This window comes from Catharus ustulatus, chromosome 7 (genome assembly GCF_009819885.2).
Source record: "Catharus ustulatus isolate bCatUst1 chromosome 7, bCatUst1.pri.v2, whole genome shotgun sequence".
NCBI lineage: Eukaryota > Metazoa > Chordata > Aves > Passeriformes > Turdidae > Catharus > Catharus ustulatus.
In genome coordinates this window covers 27,025,728-27,052,152 of record NC_046227.1, presented here as the reverse complement: position 1 = coordinate 27,052,152, position 26,425 = coordinate 27,025,728, and the positions used below count along the sequence as shown (strand labels likewise).

General features: G+C 46.9%; 1 protein-coding gene across 2 annotated transcripts in view; it reads right to left on the bottom strand.

Annotated features, from left to right (window-relative positions):
• Positions 1–323: 323 nt before the first annotated feature.
• Positions 324–26,425, bottom strand: part of GLI2 (GLI family zinc finger 2) — a 188,235-nt gene continuing 162,133 nt past the window's right edge. For both annotated transcript variants that reach the window (XM_033065373.1, XM_033065372.1), the window contains exons 8-14: positions 25,535–25,648; positions 21,975–22,106; positions 18,273–18,422; positions 14,566–14,730; positions 9,910–10,191; positions 6,553–6,889; positions 324–5,510 (exon numbers count right to left, since the gene is read on the bottom strand). In XM_033065373.1, coding sequence (XP_032921264.1) covers positions 3,154–5,510; positions 6,553–6,889; positions 9,910–10,191; positions 14,566–14,730; positions 18,273–18,422; positions 21,975–22,106; positions 25,535–25,648 — 3,537 coding nt within the window. In that variant the 3' untranslated portion in view covers positions 324–3,153. The remainder of the gene's footprint in view (positions 5,511–6,552; positions 6,890–9,909; positions 10,192–14,565; positions 14,731–18,272; positions 18,423–21,974; positions 22,107–25,534; positions 25,649–26,425) is intronic.

Below are 26,425 nucleotides of genomic sequence, written 5' to 3'. Positions count from 1 at the left end.
TGTATGAGCCCTGCTGCACTACTGTCCTTCAAATCACCTCTGCCAAGAGGCAGTGAAAGACACCTGGACTGTGCTTGCAGCACACACTGACCTTGCTGCCTCTCTTCCTGCCACCTCCATCTCACTGCTAAGTGGAAGCTCTTCAAGGTAAAACAATTCCACATCTGTGCTGTATCACACACCTGCCCTAGCAGCTCTTCACCAGCTGTCCCTAAGCACTACCAGAGTCCAACTGACTGTGCTGGTGTGGTCATGACAGACCAAGACCGACCATCATTTGCCAATAAAAAGAAACAACAACAGACACAATGAGTTATGAAAAAAAATTACTTTTTAATGTACAAAAGGTTTATATACAGGTTCAGCATGTTACCTCCATTCTTATGATGTAGAAAACAGCTAAAAATGTTCTTAAGATATAAATTTGACAGAACAATTCACCTACAGTACTTTTAGTAATGATGTCTTCTATACATAATATATACAGTGCTGGAAAGATTATTATAATACTTTTTCAGTAAAGGAAGGAAGACCACCACTGGAAAGTCCAAAAAAATCTCAAGTCATTGGAGATTTGGTTTTGCTTCTGTATTTGAACTTTTGCTAATGAGATATCTGTGAGGAAGGACTCAGGAGCCATCGTTGGCCTTTGCAGCTGTAGAAAAAGTCAGATTAGCATTCAAAAGACACACGAAAGCCTGATCCATCTCAGCACAAGGGATGCCCAGTTGTACTCCAAGCATCCAGGACAACATACAATGTCCTAAAACATGTACTGCCCTCTTTTCATAAATGCAAAGGCAAGGACAAGGTCAGTAACTGCAGGAGAATATATACAGCAGACTATAAAACAATCCCTTTAAACACAACTTTCACAGGAGACACAAATAAACAGCCAGGCACCTTGCTTTGCTTCCCTGTCCTCATGCACCCTGGACATCAGCAGGAGTCATTGTGGGGTGAAGGGCAGGGCTGAGAGCACCCTGTGTGCACCCTCTGCATTTGGGATGAGGATGGATGAGACTGCAGGATGCTGAGCAGCACCTCCCTGCTGTACCCAGGGCTACCTGGCAGAAAAGCTGTCCTGACCCACCAGTGCCAAGCACAGCTCCTGCCTGTCTGAGATCACAGAGTTTGCCGGAGGTAGCACGTGGCATTTTCATGTCAGCCCCTGGTCATACTGGGAGGAGTGATCCTGACATCAGTTTGTGCAAAAGGAAAGCAAAGACGCCAGAAAACACCTTTATAGAGCTGTCCTGGTCCTGTGCAGGGATCAGGTGCAAATGAGAACATCACACTGATATGACAGGGAGATGGGAAGGAAAGAGTGAAGCTCACAGATGCTTACTCAGTCCAGCTGGAAGAACCTGGGGGGGATGTCACACTTGTTCCCTGCCCTTCAACAAACAGGGTACAAAGTATTTGAGGCTATGAGAGCAGGATGAGAGGAATTGTCCTTGTCCAACACAGTCTGAAGTTAAGCAAGGCCTCTTCCCAAGTACATGTACCCCACTGCTTCTACTCTTTTGTCTAACAACAGCAAAAATAAATAATGCAACAAAGATCAACTTACTGGCAGGTGGAACTGTCCTGGAAGCAGCTGATCACTACTACAAGCAGTTATATTCTGGTAGAGAATTTGGCTTTGGGAGGTCCTGCTCCTCCTATCTCCTCCCCAATGATGTTTCCAAGAGATTCTCACCTGATCAAGCTACTCTTCTGACTCAAATACTTGTTTTGAGACTATAGACGTTTAGTGCTGCAGGTGCAGCCTGCTATGCGGGTGCTGCAGGCTGCAGGTGCAGTCTGCTGGTCAAATTAACAACTCAGGTTGACTGTGGTGCATTTTTTTGGATACAGCAGTTTTTTCATGCTGTGGGACATGTTAAGTTAGCACTGGGTGCATGCCAACAAGCCTGCTAGTGGGGCAGGGTGTTTAGGCTTATTCTTGGCCCCACTACAGTGCAGCAAGGTGCCTGCTGGGCGCATGGATCCCAGGCAGAACCCTGCATTGAGCACATCACACAGACAAACCCTGGCAAATTAACCTGTTCCTCCAACTCTGTCACACTGCACACTGGGCTGGAATGATTGTAAAACTCTCTCCAGCACCATCACTTGTTTATGTGAGCACCTCAGCATGGAAAACCCACCAGAGAGTGAAGCTGCTGCAAAGCTGCACAGGGATACAGTAATGTGTGCTCCAACACTCTGACATTAAAGATGCATGTGGGGCACTCGCACAAAGTCACTGTGTTCAGAAGGTGCAAAGTTATGCATGTGTGTCAGTCTGCATGCCAGAGCCTTCCTGCCACGGGGGATTATTTCCCAGTGATTGCTGTTCCCAGACCTCTGCTCCACTCTGCACATGATATAAACCACGTTGTAAACACATCTGATCAAAGTGTGCATTCACCTTTTATGTGTCTCATCAATGTGTCTTTCCAATGTTTTCTCAGAAACACCACTATGTTTTTATAAATGTACATTTTATATACGCTTCTGACAATACACTATATTTGATTTTTAAAGGAAGAGAGGCCTTGGCTACTTAACAAGAAAGCATGGTAAGGCACTTTGCTGAGAAGCCGTTTGGAAACGTTGCTCTTTGCAAGGTACAAAGGTATTTATGGTATAAAACAATACTGCTGGCAGAGGGCTTGTTTGGAGACGTAACTACACCCTACTCTCATCAGAGTAGAATACATAGTATGGCTTTTATTCTTACCAAAACCGCATCCTCCCATTTCTTTCTGGGGCGCGTCAAAAACAGAATTTTTTAGCAAATGTAACTGACGGAAAATGATGGGGAGTGCTATTTACAGGGCTTCCCAGAAGGGAGGGTTTTGTCTCTAACCACCCTCATGCTGTCTCCTAGCTTGAGGAGCTTGGTGGTGATACCGTTCAGTGCTCTGGGAAACCAAGCCAAAAAAATAATACTAGAGGTGCACCCTTGTGGTACTGAACTGCCTGCATATAGTTTACATAATTCTGTACACAGACTTCTTAAAATTCTCATTTTGAAATCCTTTAATGTATTTAACACTTATAAAAAACCCTACTCTATTGAAACAGATTATTTTTGAAAAGCACATTCATACAACTGCTTCACGCAGAGCCCCTTGGATAGCACCAAGGCCTTGTGCTTTACCATTACGACATCATGTTTAGAAATTTACTCTCTTCTGCCAGCGTGGTGAGCATGGAGCTCATATCACCTATTGCCATATTGCTTATCCCCGCAGGTATGGTGGGCAGTGTCAGAGAGTTTCGTGGAGTCGTCAGGCGAGAGGAGTTCTGGGAGAGGTTCTGCAGGATGCTGGGGCTCAGGGTTCCCGACATCAGGCTCGAATGGTCCCCATCGTCCATGATGGCATCAAAATCTATCTGGGGTGGTTCAAGACCTTGAGAGTCCACTGTGCTGGACACCTGGTTTGTTCCTGGGGAAGGCAGAGTGGCTGGCTTGCTGTTCTGCGTGCACTGCTGCTGCCTGACCCGACAGTCCGCGTGGTTATCGAAGCCGTTGTTCTGTTCGTACATGTGGATTTGGCCGTAATAGTACATCAGGTTGTTGTCCCTCGTGCCGTCTGCGCACTGCTGGGCTGGTGCCAGCAACATCTCGCTGGTTCTTTTATGCATGGCCTCCGTTGTCTCCTGGCCAGGGCTGATGGTGTTGGTAGGATGGGGAGTTCTCATGTAGCCCAGCTGCTGGGCAGTGCGGACCCCTCGGGGTCTGCTGCCCGGGTTCGGCTCCGGGGGAGGACGAGGCTGGATCATGCCAGGCGGATACGCCTGCGCAGCTGAACTCATCACGCTCTGCTGAGGCTCAAAACTGGGCTGATTGGAGGTCATGATGGGCTGAGGAAAGGTCTCCTGAGCCACAGGGAAGTTCAGGTGGTTTGGCTGAGATGAGTAGTTCTGCTGACTCGGTTCATGCATGACCTGTCCCAGCACTGTGCGCTCACTGTTGCTCCTGACCATCAAAGACGGGTCGGTCGCCATGTCCATCTGCTGGGGGTGAAGGTGGGGTCCAGACTTTGCTGCCATGTTGCTACAATTAGGAGAGATCTGATTTGGGTTGCCACTGATTGCACTGGGGCTCAGCATCTGATGTGGTTGGTTATACCCTGTGTGCAAGCCCATATCTGGGTTCATGCTGGGACCTAGGCTCATGGGCTGCTGCCGCAGCTGCATGCAGTTTAGCCTCTGCCCATCCATGCCCATGTTTCTCTGCATAAAGCTCTGCTGTGTTGCATTCATGCTGTTGTCTGGCAGCTGCATCTGCTGCTGGTTGTAGTTCTGGTACTGACCAAAGTTCTGCTTCTGCTGGACCACCGCTAAGTTCCCTTGTGAAAACTGCTGCTTTGACTGATTGGACATGATATCAACTGTGCCTGAGCTGACTTCATTCCACTGGACAGGCATGTTATTTTTATTCATGTCTGAAGAAGTATCAAAACTCATGGAACACTCTGACATCATGGGTCCCAAGTGGCTCATGTTTGCCTCAGCCACCGCCATCCTCCGCTGGCTGGGCAAGGTTGGAGGCTGCAGCTTCCCACCTCCTTGGAAGTTCTGCATCTCATTGCTGTACCCCATGGAAGTACTCTCAGCCACCGTCCCATTGCTCTGGGATTTGATGTACTGTACCACATCATCTGGCAGCATAATGTCATCGTCTCCAATGGGCGCGTCTGTCTCCCCAGGCATGGCTTCCATGGCGATGTTTTCACTGATGCTCAGTGGTCGGGGTGAGTAGGTGTGCCGGGGCAGGCTCCCGTCTGAGCGCCCGTAGCTCTGGAGACCAAAATTCCTCCTGTCTGTGGGGTGTGGAGGATGGAAGGGGTTCACACTGTTAGTGCTGTTGAAGCGGTGAACTCGTGGGAGAGCCGGGGGATCTCCGGGAGGTCTCCTCACTGGGTCGCTTGCCCGTCTTGTGCAGTTGCCCTGCACCTCATGGGGAAATGCTGGAGCTGAAGGGTACCCATAGGTGTTACCATCACTGCAACGCCTGGGGCCTGGCGGGAGGCGGAGGGAGGGCAAGGTGGGGTCTGGTCCATCCATAAGTGAGATCCTGTTCTTCAGAGTCATCCTCTCCATGTTCGGCAGGGGAGTGGGAGGAGGGCCCCCTGTGGCAGCAGCGTACTTGGCTTTCAGCCGGTAGTGCTGAGCTGGTGTGAGGTTCAGCAGACCCGGCATCCCGCTGCACTGGCTCGCCTCGCTCGACCGGCGGGAGGCATCCGTGGAGATGGGGTCGTAGGAGTCCGCAGAGCTGGTGTTGTTGGGGCGGTGCCCGAGGTGCGAAGCCTCACTGGAACGGCGGCTGGAGAAGTACGGGGAGATCCCTGAGGACCTGCGGCTCACAGTGTAGGCTGAGCTGACGGTGCTTGTTGTACTGTCACGGCGCTCGTTGAGTTGGTTCAGCATTGTAACCTCATTGACAGACAGCTCCATTATTCTGGGGTTAGGCAGCATAGCAGAAGAACCACCACTGTTTTCTAGAACAGAGCCTGAAAGAAAGGTTGCAGGGAAGGAAAAAGTTTGGTTAGCTGAGAAATTTCACTTTGTAGTGTTCTAGGTGCCAGAATACAGACCCACAAAGCCACCCCCAAATATTTCATGGGAGTGGTGGTGAGTTTCATGTGCTGCTAGTGAATTCAAAGCTTCATTTCTAGCCCTATGTTCGTGCAAAGGGAGCAAGAAGTCTGGGAGAGAAATTAAAAAGTCCCTGCTGCAGTACGTTTGTAACATCTACACCCCTTATACTCAGCTTCTGAGGAAATGTCTCCACATGGGTTTCCCTCAGTAGGAAAAAGGTAGGACTGGTGTGAACAGTGCCTCAGGGACAGCACACAGCTACAACCACAGCTACTCTCCGGGACAGATGCACAGCAGTCAGGGAGAGCAGGCTGAGACCCTAAAGGCTGATATTCAAGGGCTCTTCCAAGAGTAAACCAAGAAGTTCTGAGATCTAGTATAACCCAGGAACTACGCCCTTGGATTTCTTGGCCAAGTTAGAGGATCTTTAGAGGGTTCAAAAAGATGCTTTTGCCAGGAATCACCAGCCAGTGAGAAACAAATATATGAAGCTGGAGGCAATAGCCAGGAGCTTCTGAGTGACAAAAGGCCTGTCAGAGCACGATTATGGAGGGAGGTCTTGTCTGGATTGCTGCTGTGCTCCAGTGGCCTCCCAGGAAGCAGATTAGCCCGTGGGGAACTGTTACTGCTGGAAGAAGTACAAGCGGCCTTGCAGCTGTAACTGGGACAATGAGGACAGCTGTGTCTGGGCTCTGGGCAAGCTCAGAAACAAAGACACCAACACCTCTGTCTCCATAGGTCTGTAGAACTGAGCACCTGGGTTTCTTCTGCACATCACCAGATGGCTGTGTTTACACCCAAGCTGTCCATTTTACCTGACATCTTTATCTATCAAAGCGTGACTCAGAGGCAATAAAAAATGATCATCTTTCCTCCAGGGCAGATTCTTGGTTATGAAACCAGAGTCAAACTCTGGAAGGTTCCTACAGGACATGGTCCACACCCAGGGCTTACCATTTCCTGAGATGGGAGGCAGCTTGGTGTTTCTGGCTTGTGGAGCTGGGCTCACCCATGAGCAGGAATCCTTAACTGTCTTGAGTTTCTCTTTCTTGAGCTGTTCAAGTCGTTGCATCGTCGTCATGTGTTTCCTTAGCTGCAGGCTGACCGCCGAGTTACCAGATGAGACTGTTGAGTCCACGACAGGAGCGTTGTCATCCAACGCCGTCAGATCTCCCAGACTTCCCCCGCTGTGCATGTTCATTTCTACTCCACTGTCATTGTTGTTGGTGCTGCCAAGGGGTGATGGCTCACTGCTGCACGACGACTGGCCACCAGGACTGGACTGACACATCTTGGGGAGGGAAAAGAGGAAAAAGAGTTGGGCAGGTAAAAACATGGATGGAAAGAAATCAGGATCCCAACATCCCCAGTGTTAGTCCTAGAGGCTAGGAAAGCTCCCATCCTAGGCTCTCCTCTCCCTGTTGTTACCCCTCCCTGCTGCAGGATCTCAGCTCTTCCAAAAGACAGGTGCCTCCTCCCTGTGAGGGGAGGATGGGACAGCATCCCACAGCTGGAAAAACCATGGTGATTCCACTATAAGATGGAGAGAAACCAAATGCTCTTCCTTCAAAAGAAGGACAGATGTTTCTCGAAGAAAAGCAGCTCGTCACCTGGTTGTGCAAGGTATATTGCAGCAAACACTGGCTTATCTAACATGGGATCAAAGCTTAAGTATTTCAGACACAAGGTATTTCTGTCTTTAAAACACCCTAACATATAATTAGGTTAGCTGACAAACTTCCCCACCAGATAAAAACCTAGTTCACTGTTTGCAAACTCCCACTTGCAGATAAGGCAGATAAGCACCATAAATATTTATTTTATTTATATTAGGAATGTAAACTACTCACATTGAGTAGTTTATTTGCAGCAGACACTAAATGGTCTGAACTCGCTCTGCTGCTGCTACCAAACAGGATGCCTGACTTTTCTGCTCCAGGCTCCAGAAAAAATGGGAGTGCTGAAAAGGCAAAGTACTCTGCCCTGGGCCAAGGTGGGAATGAGGAGTGCTGCAGTGTTTTCACTTTACTCCATAGCAACCCCCCATGGGCAGGGCTGACTGGCTCTGATTGCCCTTCAGTCCAGATGATAGAGATTGCAATCCCAAGATTTGAAGGAAAGTTGTGATGTTGAGAGAAAGGTGGCAAAGGGAATCCTTGGGCACTGCATCCTCCCCTTTTCTGCACTCAAGCAAGTTTCTCCTATCCCTCCCCACTACCCCACATACTTCCACTTCCATCCTGCAAGGGTTAAATGGAGACAGAGATCTCCAGGAGATCATGCTTTATACAGCTATTTTAACACAAAGGATTTCTTTGCTCACCTTAGTACCGACTGTCCTTAGGAAGGTAGAGTAAGGAAGGGTAAGTGGGAATAAAGAACAGGTTGTTAGGACAAAGACAGCATTAACAAAAAAAGACCAGGTTAGTAAAAGGGGGAAGAAAGAAATGCAGAATATAGCACAAATTACCAATATATCCCCCACTCCCATACTCCATCTTCCCTGCCTTGCCTCTTCAGGAACACAAATAAAAGCTCCTAGGAGAGACTTTCTACCTGTTTTCCATGGGTTTGTGGTGACATAAATATGGATCAAAACAAGGAGCCTGGGAATGATGGGAACCAGTGAGGTATCTCACCCCTCCCACCACCCCAACCTGAACCACAGGACTTGGATGTGGACCCACCAGGTGAGATGCCACCTGTCAGATGTGCACGAGTGAAGTATGCGGTGCAGAGAGGGACAGTGAAGAGAAACACATGACCAGGGCCCTGCTGGCAGTGAGATGGCTTGGCTGGAATCCTGCACAGAGTGCTAGGAAAACCAGCCCATACCTTCAGGAGAAGTAGGGTGGGGAGTTGTAATCGTGTCAGTGTTTTCTTAGGAAAATAACAATAAAAAACATGGAAGAAGAATATTGGAGAAAGGTCATTCTGTCAAGTGGTTCTCACACTCAGCTTTTGCAACACAGTACAGAACCTCATCACAGGAAACTGTTTCTTTAGTCAATTAGAGACATTCTGGATGTGTAAATACTAAATTTTTTCCTAACTGAAACATGCTGCTCATTAGTAATTTTTCTAACAACACATCCCCTAACCCTTCTGAGAAAATAATTGTAGCTCCAGGGCATGTTTTTCACACGAATAACAATCTTTTAGCCTGGATTCAAATCAAGAAAATATATATTTTGGAGCTCAAAATCCTTCCAGCTCAAGTAAGAATTCTGAGGAATATGTGAACACTCCTTTGCAGGTGAAGGTCTTCTCTTCTGTATCCTGCCCATACCCTGTCCCACTCTGAGCTGGTGCAGCAGACCAGAACTTTGGGTACAAAAGTGAAAAGAAACATCCAAAGGCAAAAGCCATCTCTGTGTTGCAAGGCTCCATCTCCTCCTCCATCCTGGATAGGGTGCAAGAGGTTTGGTGTGTTTGAAACCACCACTATACACAGCTCCTGAGTACTGCTGACCATGCTACTGCCAATTGTGGAGCTGCTGTAATGGACAGAAAGCTGATAAACAGTCTTTGCTTCAAGTGCTGGGGCTGTAAAGCCTGATCATGGTTGAGTGATAGCCTGTACTCTGTGGGCCACAGCATTGCTCCCATGTTTATTCCTAATTTCACTCCCCTGCCCCATCATCCTGCTACAATTTTCCATGGCAGCTGGAAGTCATGTATTGAATTTCTGTATTCTTGAGTAATCTGCTCCAGCCAGCCTTGACTGATCAGGGAGGTGGGACTAGGTGATCTCAAAAGGTCCCTGACAACTCCAGTAATTTTGTGCTTCTGTGTATGGTGAACAGGATCAACACACTGAACTTGTTTTAAGATACTCAAGAAAATAAAACAGCTAGTTTTATCTCCACTGGTTTCATCAAAGAGCATAAGTCTAGAAAGAAAAGGAGTGAAGGTTGCAGGGAGGAGGAGAAAAGGGATTGCTTAAGCCAGGACCTTTGCTTCGAGAAGTGTTCATCAATCTGTGCCCTGTGGTCATTGCTCAATTTAAACTGGTGAGGTAGGTGAAGCTCATTTGACCACAACACTCTTGGGTTTACCCACTTTCACAGCACAGGAATGCCAAGCTCAGCAAAGGGCATCACATGGCCTCCATGACTACAAGGGCAGGAATTTATGATGCTGGGTAGGAAGGTACAAAATGTCCTGGACTGTGCCCTGACCTGCAGTTTCAATTCTGGATTTGAATTCTAGGGGTGAAGGGCACCTGCCCAGAGACGTAAATGGAATACAAATGCTTCATGCCACTGCATCAGAGAGCTCAGGAACCACGTCAAAAGCAACTGCTCTTACCACAGAATTCTCTGTTTTTATCGTTTTGACTTGTAAGCAGTCCTCCATGCTCCTCGTGGTGCTGTTGGCCTCGGGGCTCTCCTCTGAGCCCTTGCTGCTCTGCTTGGCGCTCGCCTCGTTGTCCCCGTTCTCCTTGAGGGGAGGTGGCCTCGGGTGAACGTCATTGCGCTGCTTCTTGGTGACGTGAGCATCGGGCCCGTGCACCGTCTTGACGTGTTTCCTGAGGGAGCTGGGGTCCGTGTACCGCTTCGTGCAGCCGGGGATTTTACAGACGTACGGTTTCTGGCAATGCAAGCAAATCCTGGGTTATATTTAGAATAAGCCCAAATATTCCAGGTACAGCATATGGGCCAAGAAAATACAATGAGCATAGCAGCAGGCAGAAGCAAAATGTAGAGCATCTGCTCCACAGGACTCTGTAAGACTGAGATATGGAAGATGTGATATATGGGCTGCTGCTGATCCACACAGACTTGGCTGGTCATTTCATGTTGGCTAAACTTCTTGTTTTCAGTTTCTGGATCAAAAGACAGCTAAGAATTCATGAAATATTTTCCTAGTATTACTTTCCCATGTATGTATTTGCTCGGGTGGCCACAGGAATGTTTCCTGATTAAGGATGGGAGGGAGGTGATGTAGCGGACTGGGCATAACACATTCGCTCTGCTAAGGTGGGGCCTGCACCAAGAAAATGTCTGAAACCTCCTGGCTGATGGAAGTCCAGTGAATTCAAGCCAGACTGGATTCACCCTACTCAATCTATCATACCACTCCAGCACTTGTCACCTTGAAATCTGCTATTGTGCAAAACAAACCACAGGCATGCAATGTTTTTTTCAGATGACAGCAGTCTATCCTGAATTCATGAATCATTGATTGCCATAGGAAAACAAGGTTGAAGCCATGCATCTGAAAACAGAAGTCAGCAAACAGATACTTTCGTTCTTTTAACTTTTTTTATTTTACTGAGTCTCCAATTCCAAAGTGTATTAGCACTGCAGTTGTTTGAGCTGGTGCTGTGGTGCTGGAAGCTCTGAATTCATCACAAGTTCTGCTTTTGGCCTCACAACTACTCTATGTATTTTTCTGCCAATGCACTAGGATAGATCCATGAGAAAAAACAGACAGATGTTATTTGAAGGCTACCCAAAATGACCATTCCTATTCGCTTTTTTAAAAATCTGTTTTGTAATTTTGTCCAGGAACTTAATTGCAAAAATACAAAGGAGTATATATTCTTTGCAGAAAGGCAGCATCATCATATGAAAAACTGAAAGTCTGTTTTCTATTCAAAAGCATGCTTCCTGACTGATCTTGGCACATCACTCAAACCAGCTAAATCAACGCAACACCCCACTGAGGTAAATATTTAATACATTTTAAAGCTGGGTAAACCAAAGCACAAAAATTAAAATAGTTTGTTTAAAAATATCATTCAACCTTTTGGACAAGCATTATAGAAATATTATTACTGCTATTAAGCCTTATTACAAATAATAGAGACCCCCACCATATGTGCTGAAAAAATCCTGTATATGAACAACTCAAAGATTTTTTATAAATATGCTTTAGGCTCAACAGTTCTGATTGTTCAGACCCCAGCAATTAGGGTAACATGATCACTGTTGCTTGGACAGCAGACACTTCCCCTAAGGGGATTTAATCATTCTCTTCATCAGGTCATACCCCTTGAACTGAGCTGAGCAGAATTGCTGTTTCATTGGTGTGCCTGCATCTATCCCTGGGTTTTCCAGATTCTGACATCTAGTGACATCTTCACCCTAGTGAAGTCAAGAGTTTAGCTACCCCAGATGCCTCCCTCCTACTCTCATGCACATACAGGGTGGGAGAACTGGAGAACTTCCCACGCACTAAGCAGAACTGGATTTCTGTGTTTTACCCTTGTTCAGCTGGAGTTGCTGAAAATGTCACTCTGAGTCTTTGGCTGGCCATGAGCTCATGCCACTCCTCTGTGTATGCACTGCAGAGTGCTACAGGATGAAAGCCTTTTTTCCAGGTGTAACTTTGAAGGTATCCCCTGAAGGGATTCAAATAGTCACAGAAAGTTTAAAATGAAATAGTGTGCATGACATTTCAACAATCAAACCAAAACCAGTGTGGTAACATATCCCCAGCCTTGAACTTCAGCATGTTTGGACCATACACCTACGTCCTGTCACACAATGATAGTGACAAATACAGGGAACCTGGAACTCCCCCCTAGAGGAGACTTGGATGACTAACTCTGAAACTGGTGTATTCCAAGTAAACACTGCAAGGACAAGAAAATATTTAGAAGGTAGCTAGGAACCACAATAGAGTTACCAATGGGTAATGGGAAATATTCACAGCCACAAACTTCTGCTTTGCATTTGTGTGGTTTTGTGAGCCAAGGTCTCAGTACAGTTTGCTAAGCCAGTGCTCATGGCCACAGCTGGACACAGGACCCTAGCCTGGGCCTGCTGCCCAGTGTGATGAGCTTTGCTGTGAGGGATACCATCTGTTGTAAAGGATGTGTTATAGGATCCTCAGAAAGAGGGTGTCAAAAATATGGCCCAGAGAGTCATTGTATGCAGCCTACAGATCTCCCACAAGTCTTGGGGTGTGTCTGTACTTCATCAAGGAGAGCTGAACAGCAGTTCAGGAGTGAGCATGACTGCAGAATGTAAGATTGTTTGGATAGTGGCAGTGCCTTGTAGTTCCTGTACAGATCCTCCACTAGTGGTTCCGCTGTTCCTACACCAGAGAATGGGTTGGTGTCCTTCAGGGGAAGCAACTGCAGAGGATAAAATCCCTATCTGTCATCTTAGTCTTTGATTTATTTGTGTTGTTTGAAAACACCTTGTGCCAAGTGTCAGCATATTTAGATCAGGTTCCACAAGAGACATGGAGTTGGATGTTCCTGCCCTACAGGCTCACCCTCTTGCACAAGGGGAACTCAAATGATCTGACTTTCAAGTGTGCTCAAGCTCTGCTCAGAGGAACTGAGGAGTCATCCCAGATTCAATGCAGCTCCTGATCTGGATCACTTGGGAATCTGAATCCATTGGGGAAATTACATTTACTAACACATTCAAAATGAAAATTCCACAAGGGACATTAGTTGGCTCAGATGGGAAACTGCCCTGCCTAGCAAAGCTCCTGGTAAAACTCCAGGGATCTGAGCTCAAGTGGTCTATGGGCAAAAAAGTCGCTCACATACTGTCAGTGTGCACAGACTGGGCTGAGTGAGTCTGTGTCCAGCACTGAAAGCTGCACTGGTAGTCTTGATCCATTCACATGAGAATCCTTAGGAATCTGAGAGAAACGCGAATTTCCCTTACAACAGGAAAAACTGTTGCAAAAATGTAAACCTTCAGTGGCTTGATTGATTTATTCAGCTTATGAGCAAAAATATGAAGAGTGGCTTAACACTCTCAACAATGAAAGGGACACTGGATCCAGCACTGCAGAAAGGCAGAAAAAGCATCCAGAGCTGGAGAACAAGCAATTTCCAGCACCTGAAATGTGAGATTAAACCACAATTGCCTACCCTTCAGGGGAAGAAGCTTTAATATAGGAAAAAAAGATGTAGTCAGACACCTGAATGCAGGATGCTGAGCAGAATAGAGGCTGCAACCGATCTTTTTGGTCCCTCCTGGCCTCAAGGTTGGTGTAGCCCTAAAACAACTCCAAACTATCCAGTTTAAGTGTGGATATGGGTTAATTTTAACCTGTGTCTTGCTGGTGGAGAAAAATCCTGATGTTTGGGCTCATACCCAAACCACTTCAAACAACCCTGGGATCCTGGTCATTCAGTGGTCCATCTCAACATCATCTCAGCATGGAAGAGGATTCTAGACTCAAACAGAATCTCTGAAACCCACAGAGCTTTGGTTATCACTGACTGATACTATGTCAGAGATAAAAATACTCCCAACGAGCCCTTTGTAGACACAGCATCGCTTCAAAAGGCTGTCAACCGTGGCAACTGCGTTCCATTCTCCAATAGTCTATATTTAACTGTTGCAAATTAGGCTACAGACTGAATTCTTTATGGCTGAAAACACTATTAGAACTTTAGAGTGTTGTTTTTTCTTCTCCTGTCAGCTAATTAGTGGTAATATAAATTTCAATCGTTGGCTGTGGTTGATTGCAACAGACCATCACATGCGTTACAATAAAGGCAATTTCCTCTGCTCCCCAACTACTAATAGTGGGTCTTAATTATCCAAGGTTAACAAAGCATTGCATTGTGCTCTATCATTGTACATCAAATGATGGAGGGAGTATTATTTCCAGAGCATCAGGATCCAGGGTAGCTGTTATATTACTGCAAGTCTGCTCCACAGTAAAACTGAACACCACTTGCACAACTGTACTATACTATCTGTGCTATTAAAAATTATAGATTTGGAAAATGCTTGTTTTCATTTCCAAAGTCGATTAAAAAGTTTGCATACTTTAACATCTGTTTATGATTTCAAACACAGCTTTCATAAATATAAAGCTAATGTGGTCTGGCTCCCCAGCAACATAAATCCCATTAAAAAATAAGATAAACCTCTCATTACAGTAGGTTTCTTTTTACATGTGTCCAGTGTGTAAAGTGTATGTTTATTGTCAGCAAAATTTAAAAAAAAGCCCTCCGTTGAGCTGTGGTGAGCCCAGGCTTACCTCATTGGAATGTGTCCTGTTCTGGTGCTTGGCTCTGTCCGAGGCATTGGAAAAGGCTTTATTGCAGCCTTCGTGTTCACAGACATAAGGTTTTTCTCCAGTGTGGGACCTCAGGTGTGTCTTTAAGTTCTCCAGGCGGGAATAGGCTTTGGAACAACCCTCAAACTAAAATAAAAAAAACACATGAGGAGTGATTAATTAACCAGAAAAATTTGATTTTCCCCCTGCCTAAACCCTTCTCATCTGTTTTTCATTCTTTCATTTTTTTTCTTCTTTTTAAAGGGCTTGTGTTTTAGGGAACAACATCCACTTTGTTGGGAGAATTTGCTTCCCTAGGCAGGCTGAGAGTTTCAGCAGTGAGTCATTTTTGAGGTACTACTCCTTGTTGGGTACCCACCTGACATTTCAACAAGTGACTCTTTTTTCCCAGCAAGGCTAAACACCCCTCCACTCCTCCCAGAGCTCTCTTAACCCCTCCTGCCACCTCTCTGCATCTAAAACACTCAGAAACAGGGGGCCCCTCCTTCCCATCCAGGGAACTGGCAGCTTCTCCACAGTCTGACCAGCTGTGCACCGTCACTAGTACCAGCACTGGAAAGGGCAGACAGTTCCCATACACACAAACAGAAATCTAGCAAGCTTTAAAGTGTCCCAAATTACAGCTTGGGTCTACCCTTGGAGGATGCTGTGGTCAGGCTGTCTGACATTACCAGTTTAAAAAACAAGACTCTCAGCTTTGAAGATAGATGGATTTTTGGATGACAAAACAGGCCAGGAACCTTCCTCCTGGAAGGAAACCAGCTGCCCACACAATGAGCAGGAGCAGCCTGGGAGACGTGGTGAGGCTTTGGGTGATGTAAGTCCTGCCACCCTCCATTCTGGCTGGGCTGGAGGCTTCTCCCTGCACCTGCCCTGTCACAGCATGGGAGGATTTCACCTCAAACCAAGGAGGCTCTTAAGTGCTCTTTGACAAAACCAGTGGGAGGTTTTAAGAAATGCAAGGCTTCCTTGCAAATTCTAGATAAATGTTGTACTGCCTGTTCAGCTGGAGCATTGAAAAGCCCAGGCTGTACATCCTATACAAAAACATCCTTTAAATTTCAATAAGCAGCCCCTCCTGCTGTAATGTATGTGTTGTGTTTTAGTCACATCACTTAAACATGCCTACAGGTTCAGTCGAGTTGTGACAAGACTTCACATTGCTCTGAGTCTTGGCCAGTGAAGAAACTGGAGTCACAGCAGGACAGGTCATGCTCTGTGTGATTTTCCCAAGGGCAGCTGAGTGGTTCTACACATCCACAGGTCTGGTCAAAGGCACCTGCATTCAACAGCAACAGCACCTGTCACCCTGTGCTCCACATGCACAGGACCTGCTGGACTGCTGGGGGGCAAACATGCAGCCCATGAAACCCATGAAGCATGTAGGCACAGGTTGATCCCATGCAACTTTGTTGTGTTGGAAAAGAAGGATTACTTAAGATCCCCTTAAGATTTGTTCTGCTCCTGAGATATCCACATCTCTTCAAGGACCAGCAGGAGCATCCTGTGAGAGCTGATTCCTTCCACAGCTTTGTCAGGGAGAGATGGATCCAGTTTTTCTTCCTCAGACAACTTTCATTAGCCCATTTGTCCCACAGAACATGCCACAGCTCTGAGGTAGCACATCTATCTCTTTCTTCTCTTGCCCTGTACAAACAATCCTTTACAACTCAAGTCGCTTACAGTTATTGAAATACATCATTCCTCTTGCTGGAAAACAAAGGGAACTCAGCGTGAGACAACTCATGTGTCCATTCTAGTTTTGCTGGATACTGACACAAAAACGCAGTTACTAAGAGCACAAGTTCTAAGGCCACATTTTCAAATAAGAGTTTCTCAGCAAAGCCTGTTCATGTTCAAAGCAGTTGTTCCCACTCTTAAGTGTGGATTTGATTATGCCAGTGGGAGATCTGGCTGTCATCTGTTGAAATAATCCTTGACCAAACCCCAGGCTGCAATTGGGCTCATCTGTAGCTTTATGTACACCACAAACTTCTCGTCTGAAACAAATGTTGCTTTGAAAAATCACTGCCAGACTTGGGCAAGGAATGCTGTGCCACAGAAGGGCACAGTCTGCAGAGCTGCCATTATCCCAGACAACTGGAGAACGGTGGTTCTCCGCTCTGGGGACAGTTCCTGCAACATATTGCACATGGAGGGCCTGCAGTTCTCCAGGAGGCAGAGGATGACTTGAGACTCAAACACAGCCTTGCCATTGCTCCAGTGTGACAAAACTGAGGCTTGAAAAGGTCAGGATTGTGCAGCAGTGTTTTTTCCTGCTCCACCACAGCACTAAAGAGGATGCAGCCACTGCTGTTTTTGTCTCCTGAGCCTCTCTGCCTACAAGGGCAGGCTAGACTTGCCCTCAGTGCTCACTTTGTATGCACCAACAATCAATATTTCTTGATACTTTTAAGGAAGATTGGTAAAGCACTAGACTGGGCAAAGTGCTTTAGAAGATTAAAACAAAGGACATGGCCCTGTGCCCCAGGGGAGCTTATGCTGTAAATTAAATGAACACAAGGCTGGAAGATTGATAAAGGACTCAGGCAGCAAGCAAATCATACATATCCTAATATTTGTAAGCAGGAGCTGGGGAAGAGCCAGGGAGCAAGCAGGACTGGAATTGGCTAACGGAGCAGAAGAGGAGGAAGATACAGGAGGAGGGCTCAGACATTTGCTGAGCAGGAAAAGACTCGTCCCCAAGACTCTGGGGAGAGAAAGAGTGCAATGCTGACAGCAGAGGAGGTATGAAATGCCATCAGGAAGAGAAGGCAGAGAGCAGAGGATATCAAAAGACAGGGATGGAGGTAGATTGTGAACCCTCCCATCAGCTGATCACAGTCACTGAACTCCATAACCTTGCTTCCCTTTTGTGCCCTGAATCAGGCATCCTTGGCTGCCCCACACCAGCAGTGTGGTGGGAGGCTCCGAGTGTGAAGGCACATATGGGGTTTCATATCTTGAGGTTAAGGAGCAGGAGAGCCCAGCACTCCCACGTGGTCTGTGAGCCTGCACCCACAGGGCTGAGGCACAAAACAGTGCCCCATACTCTTGCTCAGGCAGTGTTTAACCCTACACACAGTGCTGCTGGTATGCAGAAGATCTGGGGACTGAGCTCTTCTTGGGGTTTAAGCATCTATGGTTTAACCTCACCTCTGGATTAAGAGATCAGAGGCAGGAGGTGTTGGCCTAGATTCCCAGGCTAGAAAGAGGAATGTGTGCATGCTTGGGTCCTTGGGTGAGGGAATCTTGCAGTCCCAGCAGCCATAATGGATGATGCCAGGTTAGACACAACCAGGGTTAGGCAGCTCCCCACACTGTGGCATTACTGGATTTCTTTCTTGGATGTAGGCAACTAAATTGGCTGTTTTTTCACCTTAAGTGACTTGTCCTGTGTTGCTTTGGATCTCTGTGGTAGATCTGAAATAATTCTTCCCAAGGGAATGCTGTTTTGCCCACTAACACCTCAACCACACTCCTTGACCTCTTGTCCTGTCCCCAGGGTCTAACCTGCAAGTAGCTGTTACCCAGACACAGCTCTGAGCTGCTGCCAGTGTCTGGCTGGTACAGCCTACCTGAAGGAATGCCCAAACACATTTTTGTGACCACCCCAGCCCGGTGTCCCACTCTCCAAGTGGATGCACCATGTGTCCCTGCCAGCTCACCGTGCACTTGTGTGGCTTTTCTCCTGTGTGCCTTCGCATGTGCACCACCAACATATACTGAGCCTTGAAGGGCTTCTGCTCCCGTGTGCAGTCCTGCCAGCGGCAGACAAACTCCTTCTTCTCCCCGTGGATGTGATCGTTGTTGATGTGCTGGTAGGAGAGGAAGGAAAACCAGGTCACTCCTGGAAGAGCTGATGGCAGTGAATCATGCACAGAGCTCTGAAAGCCAGATGTTCCCTCCCCAATGCTTGTCAGCACCTGGGTGCCAGGTGCACAGGTGACACCAGGGACACAGGACCCAGCACTGTGGTCTGGTGTGTCCTGCAGAGAAAGGTGTGCAGCACCCAGCTGCACACTGGGTACAGAGCAGGCTGAAAATGGGAGGTTGGCAAAAGCAATGGGGACCCATGGTGCCAGGGAGAAGGGAGCCCTCTCAGTGTGCCCCCAGCTGCTGGGTGGGGGGATGACAGAGTAATTTTTGTTTCTGCTGAACCCTCCTGTGCTGCATTTGCACACCTGAGACCCTTTCCTGGGGCACGGCTGGAGGATGGTGGACAGGAGGAGACAAGCCTTGGTTGGGTTCAATAATCTTAAAGGTCTTTTCTAACCTAAATAATCCTATGCTTCTAAGTCCATATGCTGGCCCCATGACATCCACCTGCCTTCCAGAGCTGGTGGCTGGCAGGAAATGACAGCATCTAAGAGCTATGCAGCAGGGAGAGCTCAATTACTGCTAATTACTCTGGCCCATGAAATTCTGTGCTGGAGTGTTGAAAAGCCAGACCCAGAATGGTGCCTTCCTCCACCCTGGTAGGGAGAAGTGGGTCGTTTTTCCCAGCACAGGGCAGATGAAGCCCTGCCGAAAATAAACAGAGCCAGAGGCCAGCCCGTCGGCAGCGCCGTTCCCGCGGCGGCCTTGTCTCTCTGAATGGGGTCTCACTGCCAAAAATAATGCCTGTCCTCGCTCCTGTGTTTTCAGAAGACATTCACTGACAGGAAATCCTAAAATAAACCACTTTGGTTTTGGGTTTTGGCTTTTTTTGTGCTGAGATTTTTTCCAGCCCCCGCCTTCGTCCCCTGGCCAAGGCCAGGCACACATGTTGCAGCTAGGGATGAGACTCTCTTGGGGCAGTGAGGCAGCACAAGGACACAGAAGTGCATTAAAACAGATTCACCAGCCTTCACAGCCCCAGCTGAACCCAGTCTCCGAGTTCTGTGTGCCGCAGTCCAATCCTGGGGTCAGGGTCCTGCTGCCAGGGGTCCCAGCTCTACCCAGGGACAAGAGGAGCTGTGTGGGGCTCAGCTGATCTCTTGGGTACCACATAAACACAGAGCCAAAGCTGTGTGCTGGGAGAAATGGGGGAGCCTGGGGCTGGGAGAGGTTTTGTATGGGTTTGGAGTTCTGTTGCCCCTAGTTCTGGTTTTACAACGTGGCACTGGTGTGAGATGTTAGCCTCAGATGTGGAAATCTGATGAACCTCCCCAGAGACCCACGGACATGCCAAACCATGTCCAGACCAGACTGGGGAGATACATCTCCAGGCTCTGCTTGTGTGGGAGTCTAACTTGCAACCAAGACTACACACAGCAATGCTGGGAGTGTGGGAGAGCACAGGCTTACCCTTCTGGTCTTGTTTGAGCCAGAGGAAGAACATTTATGGAAGGGGAACTGCAGCCCCCATTCAGGACTATTCACTCCCTGTCTGGACAACATCTGCTTCCCATCACACGGTGTAGGAGGAGTTGCACAGCTCACCCCACTTCAGCTACAGCTCCTTAGCCCCTACCTGGCTGAAGGCTTTGCTTGGGCTTCTCTCAAACTGAGTGTGACCTTTGAAGTTGGGAGCAGCAGCGGTGCTTGCAAAAATATATCATCACTCCTGCTGCTCCCTTTTGACACGCACTTCTCCCACAAGCACAGTGTGTATGGGGAACAGACCCTGCCCACCCAGGTACTTTGCTCTGCACACAAACTAAAGTTTTTCTATGCATGGTGAGATGGCACCTTCTCAGTAGCTGGCCCATTTGTATTTCATTTACATGTGTATTTTCGGCATTCCAAGTCCACAACCCCGTGTTGCTGGCAATCACAGTACAGAAGACTCAATTTTTGTAATGTTCCAAATTTAGGAAAATCTTGGGATATTTCATCAAATGTTTTTCTTTGGGTTTTTTTTTCTGGAAATAAATTGTGCTGAGCTGCCTGGTACTCTGCACTTTGCTCTGGGATGAGTCAGTTTTTCTTACATCTGAGAGGGAAACACAAAAACTGCTGAACAAATGTGAGCCCAGCCCATCTGACAGGCATGCTGTGGTTTAACCCCAAAAAAGCAACGCCCCATGGCATGCAATGTGCAACCCATTAAGCACCTTATCACTCAATCGGCCTTGAAAACCATTTCCAAATCTGTCTGTCCTCAAGGACTTGATGCACTGAACCAGTGCCCTCTGGCAGAGGCGGGCAGGCACTAGCCTTAGATGGAAGAAGAGCATGTGCCCAAAATTGTAATTTAGAGTCTAGTCCCTCTGTGTGCAGAACTTGGGCAAATGGTGACTGATGCCTATTTGGGGGCATCTAAACATATCTAAAATGAAGATATATAAAAAATGGTGAAAGCAGCACAAACCCTCAGGGAGGGGGCTACATGTGAGTTGTACATGGGTGACCCCTGGCAAGCTGGGAGCCCAGCTGAGACAAGCAGCAAAAGGCTGAAGGAAACAGAGAAGGTAGCAGCTCCTGTTGCAAAACGAGTTTAATCCAAACCGTTGCTGCAAGCATCAGAGTTGCTGGGTTGGTGAATTCCCAGTAGATGTGGGCTGACTTCAAAGAAATGGGACTCACACCATTGACCCAAAATAAGGACTGCAAGGGTGTTGGGCTGGGAGCAAGATGGGACTTAGACACAGATCATGTCTGATTTCACAGGCACTGCCCTGAGTATGAGCTGACCCCAGAAGCCAAAGGAAACCAAACAGCGGATACCCAGATGAAGCACAGAACACAAAAGGTTCTTGGAATTAATTAGAACTGAAAATCTGATTAATGACTTGGTTTGGGGATCCTTCAGAGAGCAATTTTGACACTGGTTTGGGAACATCACTGTGATTATGAAGTCCTGTTTCCCAAGTTTTAGAAAATCAACCCACTTTCTGTATTTCAGAGCTTATCACCAAACTCTGGAAGTGCTCTGTTTCTGTGGGAGGGATGAGCTGAGCAGGTCAACAGCCTCTAAGTGATATAGCTCCACAGCTCATTAACAGCAGCATAAAAAGCTTTCCCAGCCTGGACTAGGACTGAGGACACCATGGATGATCCCTGACCCACAGCTGGTGTAGCTCTGTGGGAAGGCTCACTGAATATGGCCAGTGGAGGGAGAAAGGCTCAGCCCCCTTCCCCATTTTCTGATCTGGTCTTCTGCACTGAGCCTTCTGTCATTGGGCCATGCACAAGGGAGACTGAAAGTGCAGCCTCAGCAGCTGAGAAGGGAGCAATATCACATAATCTATGAGAGGCTTCTTTCAGCTGAACTCCTCGGGGAGCAGCGACCTGCTTTGGCAGTGTTTACACACCGTATCTCTGATTTGCACCTTTAGTAGCTCCCAGGGTGAGCTCTGGCTGTACAGAAGCTAGTGATAAAAAATGAGGACAAGTGCACAGAAACCCAAATTTATCGCTGGGGCTTCCTCCCAACCATTACTCACATGGACGAGCTGCTCCTGAGTGTCATATTCCTTTGTGCACCCTTCCCAGTGACAGTTAGTCTCATAAATAACCTCAGGCTCCTGTTTACATTCATCCTTATCAAGATCTTCTTTCAGGTCTGTCAGATGCTCCTGCAACACATAACGGTGCATTGTATAAGGTGAACTTCTTTCATCTGAATTCCTCCATCACTCATAGATTACAGGGCAAGTATCAACTGATCACAAAACCATGCTTGTTGTGGCTACATAACATCCACAATTACTGTGAAATAAAGAGCTACAGAGTTTTGGCAGAAGTGGATCAGAGTTGACAACAACACATGAAATACGCCAAAGCCATTGTAGAGGCAGTGCCTGGATTCAGCAGGGTTGTGGGCAGTCCCAGGAAAATCTGAAGAAAGAGCTGGCTTCTGACCTTTGGTTGTGCTCTTTGCTGGAGCAGAACAACTGATCTGGGCAGAGTGGAGAAACAGGAGCATAAAGAAATCACAGAGCAGTCAGAGTCCAGAGCCCACACTTACCTGACATGGGCTGGGCAGGGGGTTCCCGCTTTCTGCATCTCTCAGAAGATGAGAAAATGATATCTAACCTAAATATTTATGCTTGCAGGATGCTCCACAGGGACAAAGTGCTGAGCGCTTCTCTGAGAGGGGAATTTGGAAAGCTTGAGCAAGACCCAGTGAAGAGTAAGTTCCAGAACAGAGCTCCTGGGACTCTGGACTCATAAATGAGTTACTTTAATGTTGGGTACACTGTGAGTTCTCTCCTTAAGTTCTCTGTCTAGCCAGCTCCTCAGTGCTAAATGAAGCACAGAAGATTTTTGTTATGGCTGCTAGGATTAAAGAATGGGCAACTACACAATAGTGCAGCATACAGCTTAATTAGGACAAATCCAAGTGAGGACAACCATTAGCTCCGCATGCATCAGACACCCACACTACACACAAGGCCATCAGCACCCAGTACTGGCTTGGGAATCCAGCAAGACAAAACCCTGCAGGTTTTGCCCCCCTTCATTCCCTTTCCTCCCAGATACTACTGCTGCCTAGCACAAAGCATCCTGCCTCCAGGATACCTTCAGACACGGGCATCTGGGGTGGCTGACCACAGCAGATGCCATTCCTCACGACCTGATGCTCCAGTTGGAGCCATATGTGTGTAGACACAAACTCTGTCTCTGGCCTGCCCAAACAGACCTATCTGGCTGCCACCTCCTTCCCCACCAGCACCTTCCGAACGCCTGCTGGGGAACTGCAATGATTAACGACTCAATGGCATTATATGGGCTTGGAAAGCAAGATGTGCTGTACTGAAGTTCAACAACTCTCATTAACTAGCTCATGACATACCTGCCAGCAGTGACTTTTCTAGTCAAAAGTTTAGATATGGAGAGGAAGAGATTTGTTTTAATTAGATCTTATTAAAAAAAAAAAAAAAGAAGAAAAAAAGATATTGCAAAGGTGGCTCTTGGGACAGGAAACTGCAGTAATTTACAGAAACACTTCTGGAGATTCAAACTATATCAGAGCCCAGAGCAACAGTCTGAGAAAGTTCAAACAGCAGCTTCTTTTTCCTATTCTTATTTGGTTGAGCTGTAAACCTTATTTTTTTTTTTTTGGAAGATTTGTCTCTGTGCAAAGTGCGATCCCCAGACAACCGTAATTTTCTACTAAAAATCTTATTTTGCCAAAATTTTTATACTTTCTGTTGGAAAAGTGGAATTGTAACAACTTAATTTGTTGAAAAGGATCAACTTGTTTAATTTCTAGCTAGTTCAATGCTAGTCTAAATCTGTACTGGAGCTCTCTTGTGGCACTGCAGAACTGTGGCACTGTACTAACTCAGGTCCCTCATGCCTGGCACATCACTGTGTCCCACAAATCTTGTCTGATTGCTTTTTTTACAGCACAAATCATCATGGGAGATACTGTCTGGCCAAGGATTGTGAACACCAAAACTCGCATGGGGTGTTTCAGATGCAGCATTTCCAAAACAATGCATACACATTTTTGGGGACAGATGAACTTCATAGTCAGGAAAAAAATGGATCAGTCAATTACTGACTGTAACACAACTTTTCAGCACAGTCTCCTACAGAAAAGAAATTTCTAAATTTAATTAATTCTTCTTGCTTAGACTAAAGGAGACACCTGCTACATTCAGTTTTTTAATCTGTTCTCCTTTCCAAGAATGGGCTGTCGATTACACAGCACCTTCTAATTTCCCAGTCAATACTGAAATGCTGCAAGATGTGGAACCTACATTTCCCTTGGGGAATGACTTCACATACCACCTCATTGGGAACTATTAGATGACCAGCGTGCATTTCCCTACTCCTAATTTCACCTCGCTATTCTATCAAATCTCATTGCACCACTTTAAACTACTCCCCTGCTCCACTCAGTGCTAATTTCAGTGATTTTGAGAGCCAGTGGATGAAATCCCTGGAGCAGGGCTGCAGGGGTGAGCCAGGCTGGTGCTATCCAAGCACTCCCAAGCTGGGCACACACAGCTTTGCATGGAGCAGCACATGGATGGGTGGATGCAGCCATTGAGCAAGCAGCTGTCTGTCCCACAGCTCCTCCATAACACATGCTTTGAGAATGAAAGTGATGGCTTCCAAATATTTTTTCATTTGCTGCAAGAAATAAACACATTGCCCTATTAGCCCAGGCAGTAGCCAGATTGGTTTTTCAGGGCATGTGATTTTGCAGCAGTGTGTAGATGCACTCCTAAACTCAAAGCTCCAGAGAGGTGCCTCTTTGCCCTAATCGTGCTGACTACAGCATGTTTATCTTTCCCTGATACGCTATCTTCATCAATTTTACCAGCCCCCTGATGACTGCACACGTTGCTGTCCCCATGCATCATGCTGAGACCTGCTCCTGAACCAGGGCAGAAAGAGAAATTTGTCATCAACTCTTCCATTCGCTTGACAATAACACGGCCTAATATTTCATGAAAATGAAGTGCCCAGAGCACTCCTGATAGTTTACAGTTGTGATAAAGGACGGTCAGATGGATACTGTCAGCCATTAAACAGTTTGCAATCACAGAGCTCCAGAAAGAAAGCAAAGGCCTCTGGGCCCTTCTTGGTGTCAAATGTTGTGTCACCAGTGTAAAGGATGTTTCTAGGAGCAATTCCTTGTTGAATCAAGAAGTCATCCCTTTTTTTGCAAGCTTTCTACCTACATGCAAGCTTCCCTCATAATCTATGTTTGTTCTGAGACACTAATGCTGCTTGCTTTGCAGCACAGAAAACTCAGACATCATTTTTATATTATTACACTTGATATATTTGCTCTCTCATTTTTTTCCCATCCAAGCACAGCAAGAGCAAGCTGAGTCCCAAGTACCCATGGAAAGCTTCACTCAGTCACTTCAGCTCTGCTTGTTCCTTCCTGGGCTTTGTGCTCCAAGACACACCTGCCCGCCTGGCAGATTTTGCTGCCTTGCTCCCAGCTACAACAAAAGACGCCAAGAGGATTATGCCCAAAGATGAGACCCAGCAACTCGCCCCCTCAACCCCACAACATGGATGGCAGCAGGGAGGTTACCTGTGTGTTTGGGGACACTGGGGGCAAGCCCTCAACTTCAGTCTTGACTTTGCTGCGTTTGTTAATCACTGGATTGACGGTGCTGCTCACGGCCGACTCACTGCTCTGCTTGCTCTAGGAAAGAAAAACAGGCGAGAAATGGCACCGGGGTTTGGGATGACAGACAGACAGTGGCCCACTTCCTCATCAAAAATTAACGTTAAAATCAGTCAAGGATGAGTTTCAGGAGTGCAGGGGACAGTAGGGTTGGCCTGGAGCTCAGAACTGAAAACCAGCCCATGTTTGTGCAAGGCAGAGGGATGGGAGAGAGGGAAGAAGAATCAAGGGCAGCCCCAGCTTCTGCAGCTCACTGGTGAGCTTGGCCTCACCACTACTGCCCTGTTTCAGAGCAATTCAGTCCATGGCACAGTCATCAAAGCCTTATACAACCCCCACCCAAGCCAGTTTTATTTCTCAATGTGATGAAAGGATTTGTTGAGAAAATGAATTCCTGGGGGAAGCAGGGGGCTCCGTTATATGTGAGGGCTCTGGCATGTTGTGTCCATGAAAGACTATGTGTGTAATTTGCTAAGCTCTTAAAAAATAAGAATAACTTTAGCAGAAAAAACATCCCATTGTATGTGCATAAAATTGGAACATTAACATTTAAAATAGTCCTGCTAATTGCTCAAGATTGGTCCTGCAAATTATTAAACAGAGGCAGAACTCCTTCCAGCCAGATTATTTGGGTAGCCAGTTTTTAAGGAGAAAACAAAACCAATCAATCAAATAACCTGCAATAACAAACAGAGTTTGCAGTGCAGCAGCCATGAGAAACCCTAAAACAATAAACCAGTCTTAAAAGTTCAGTATGATACAACTAAAACAACACTTTGAAATGGGTGTGACATA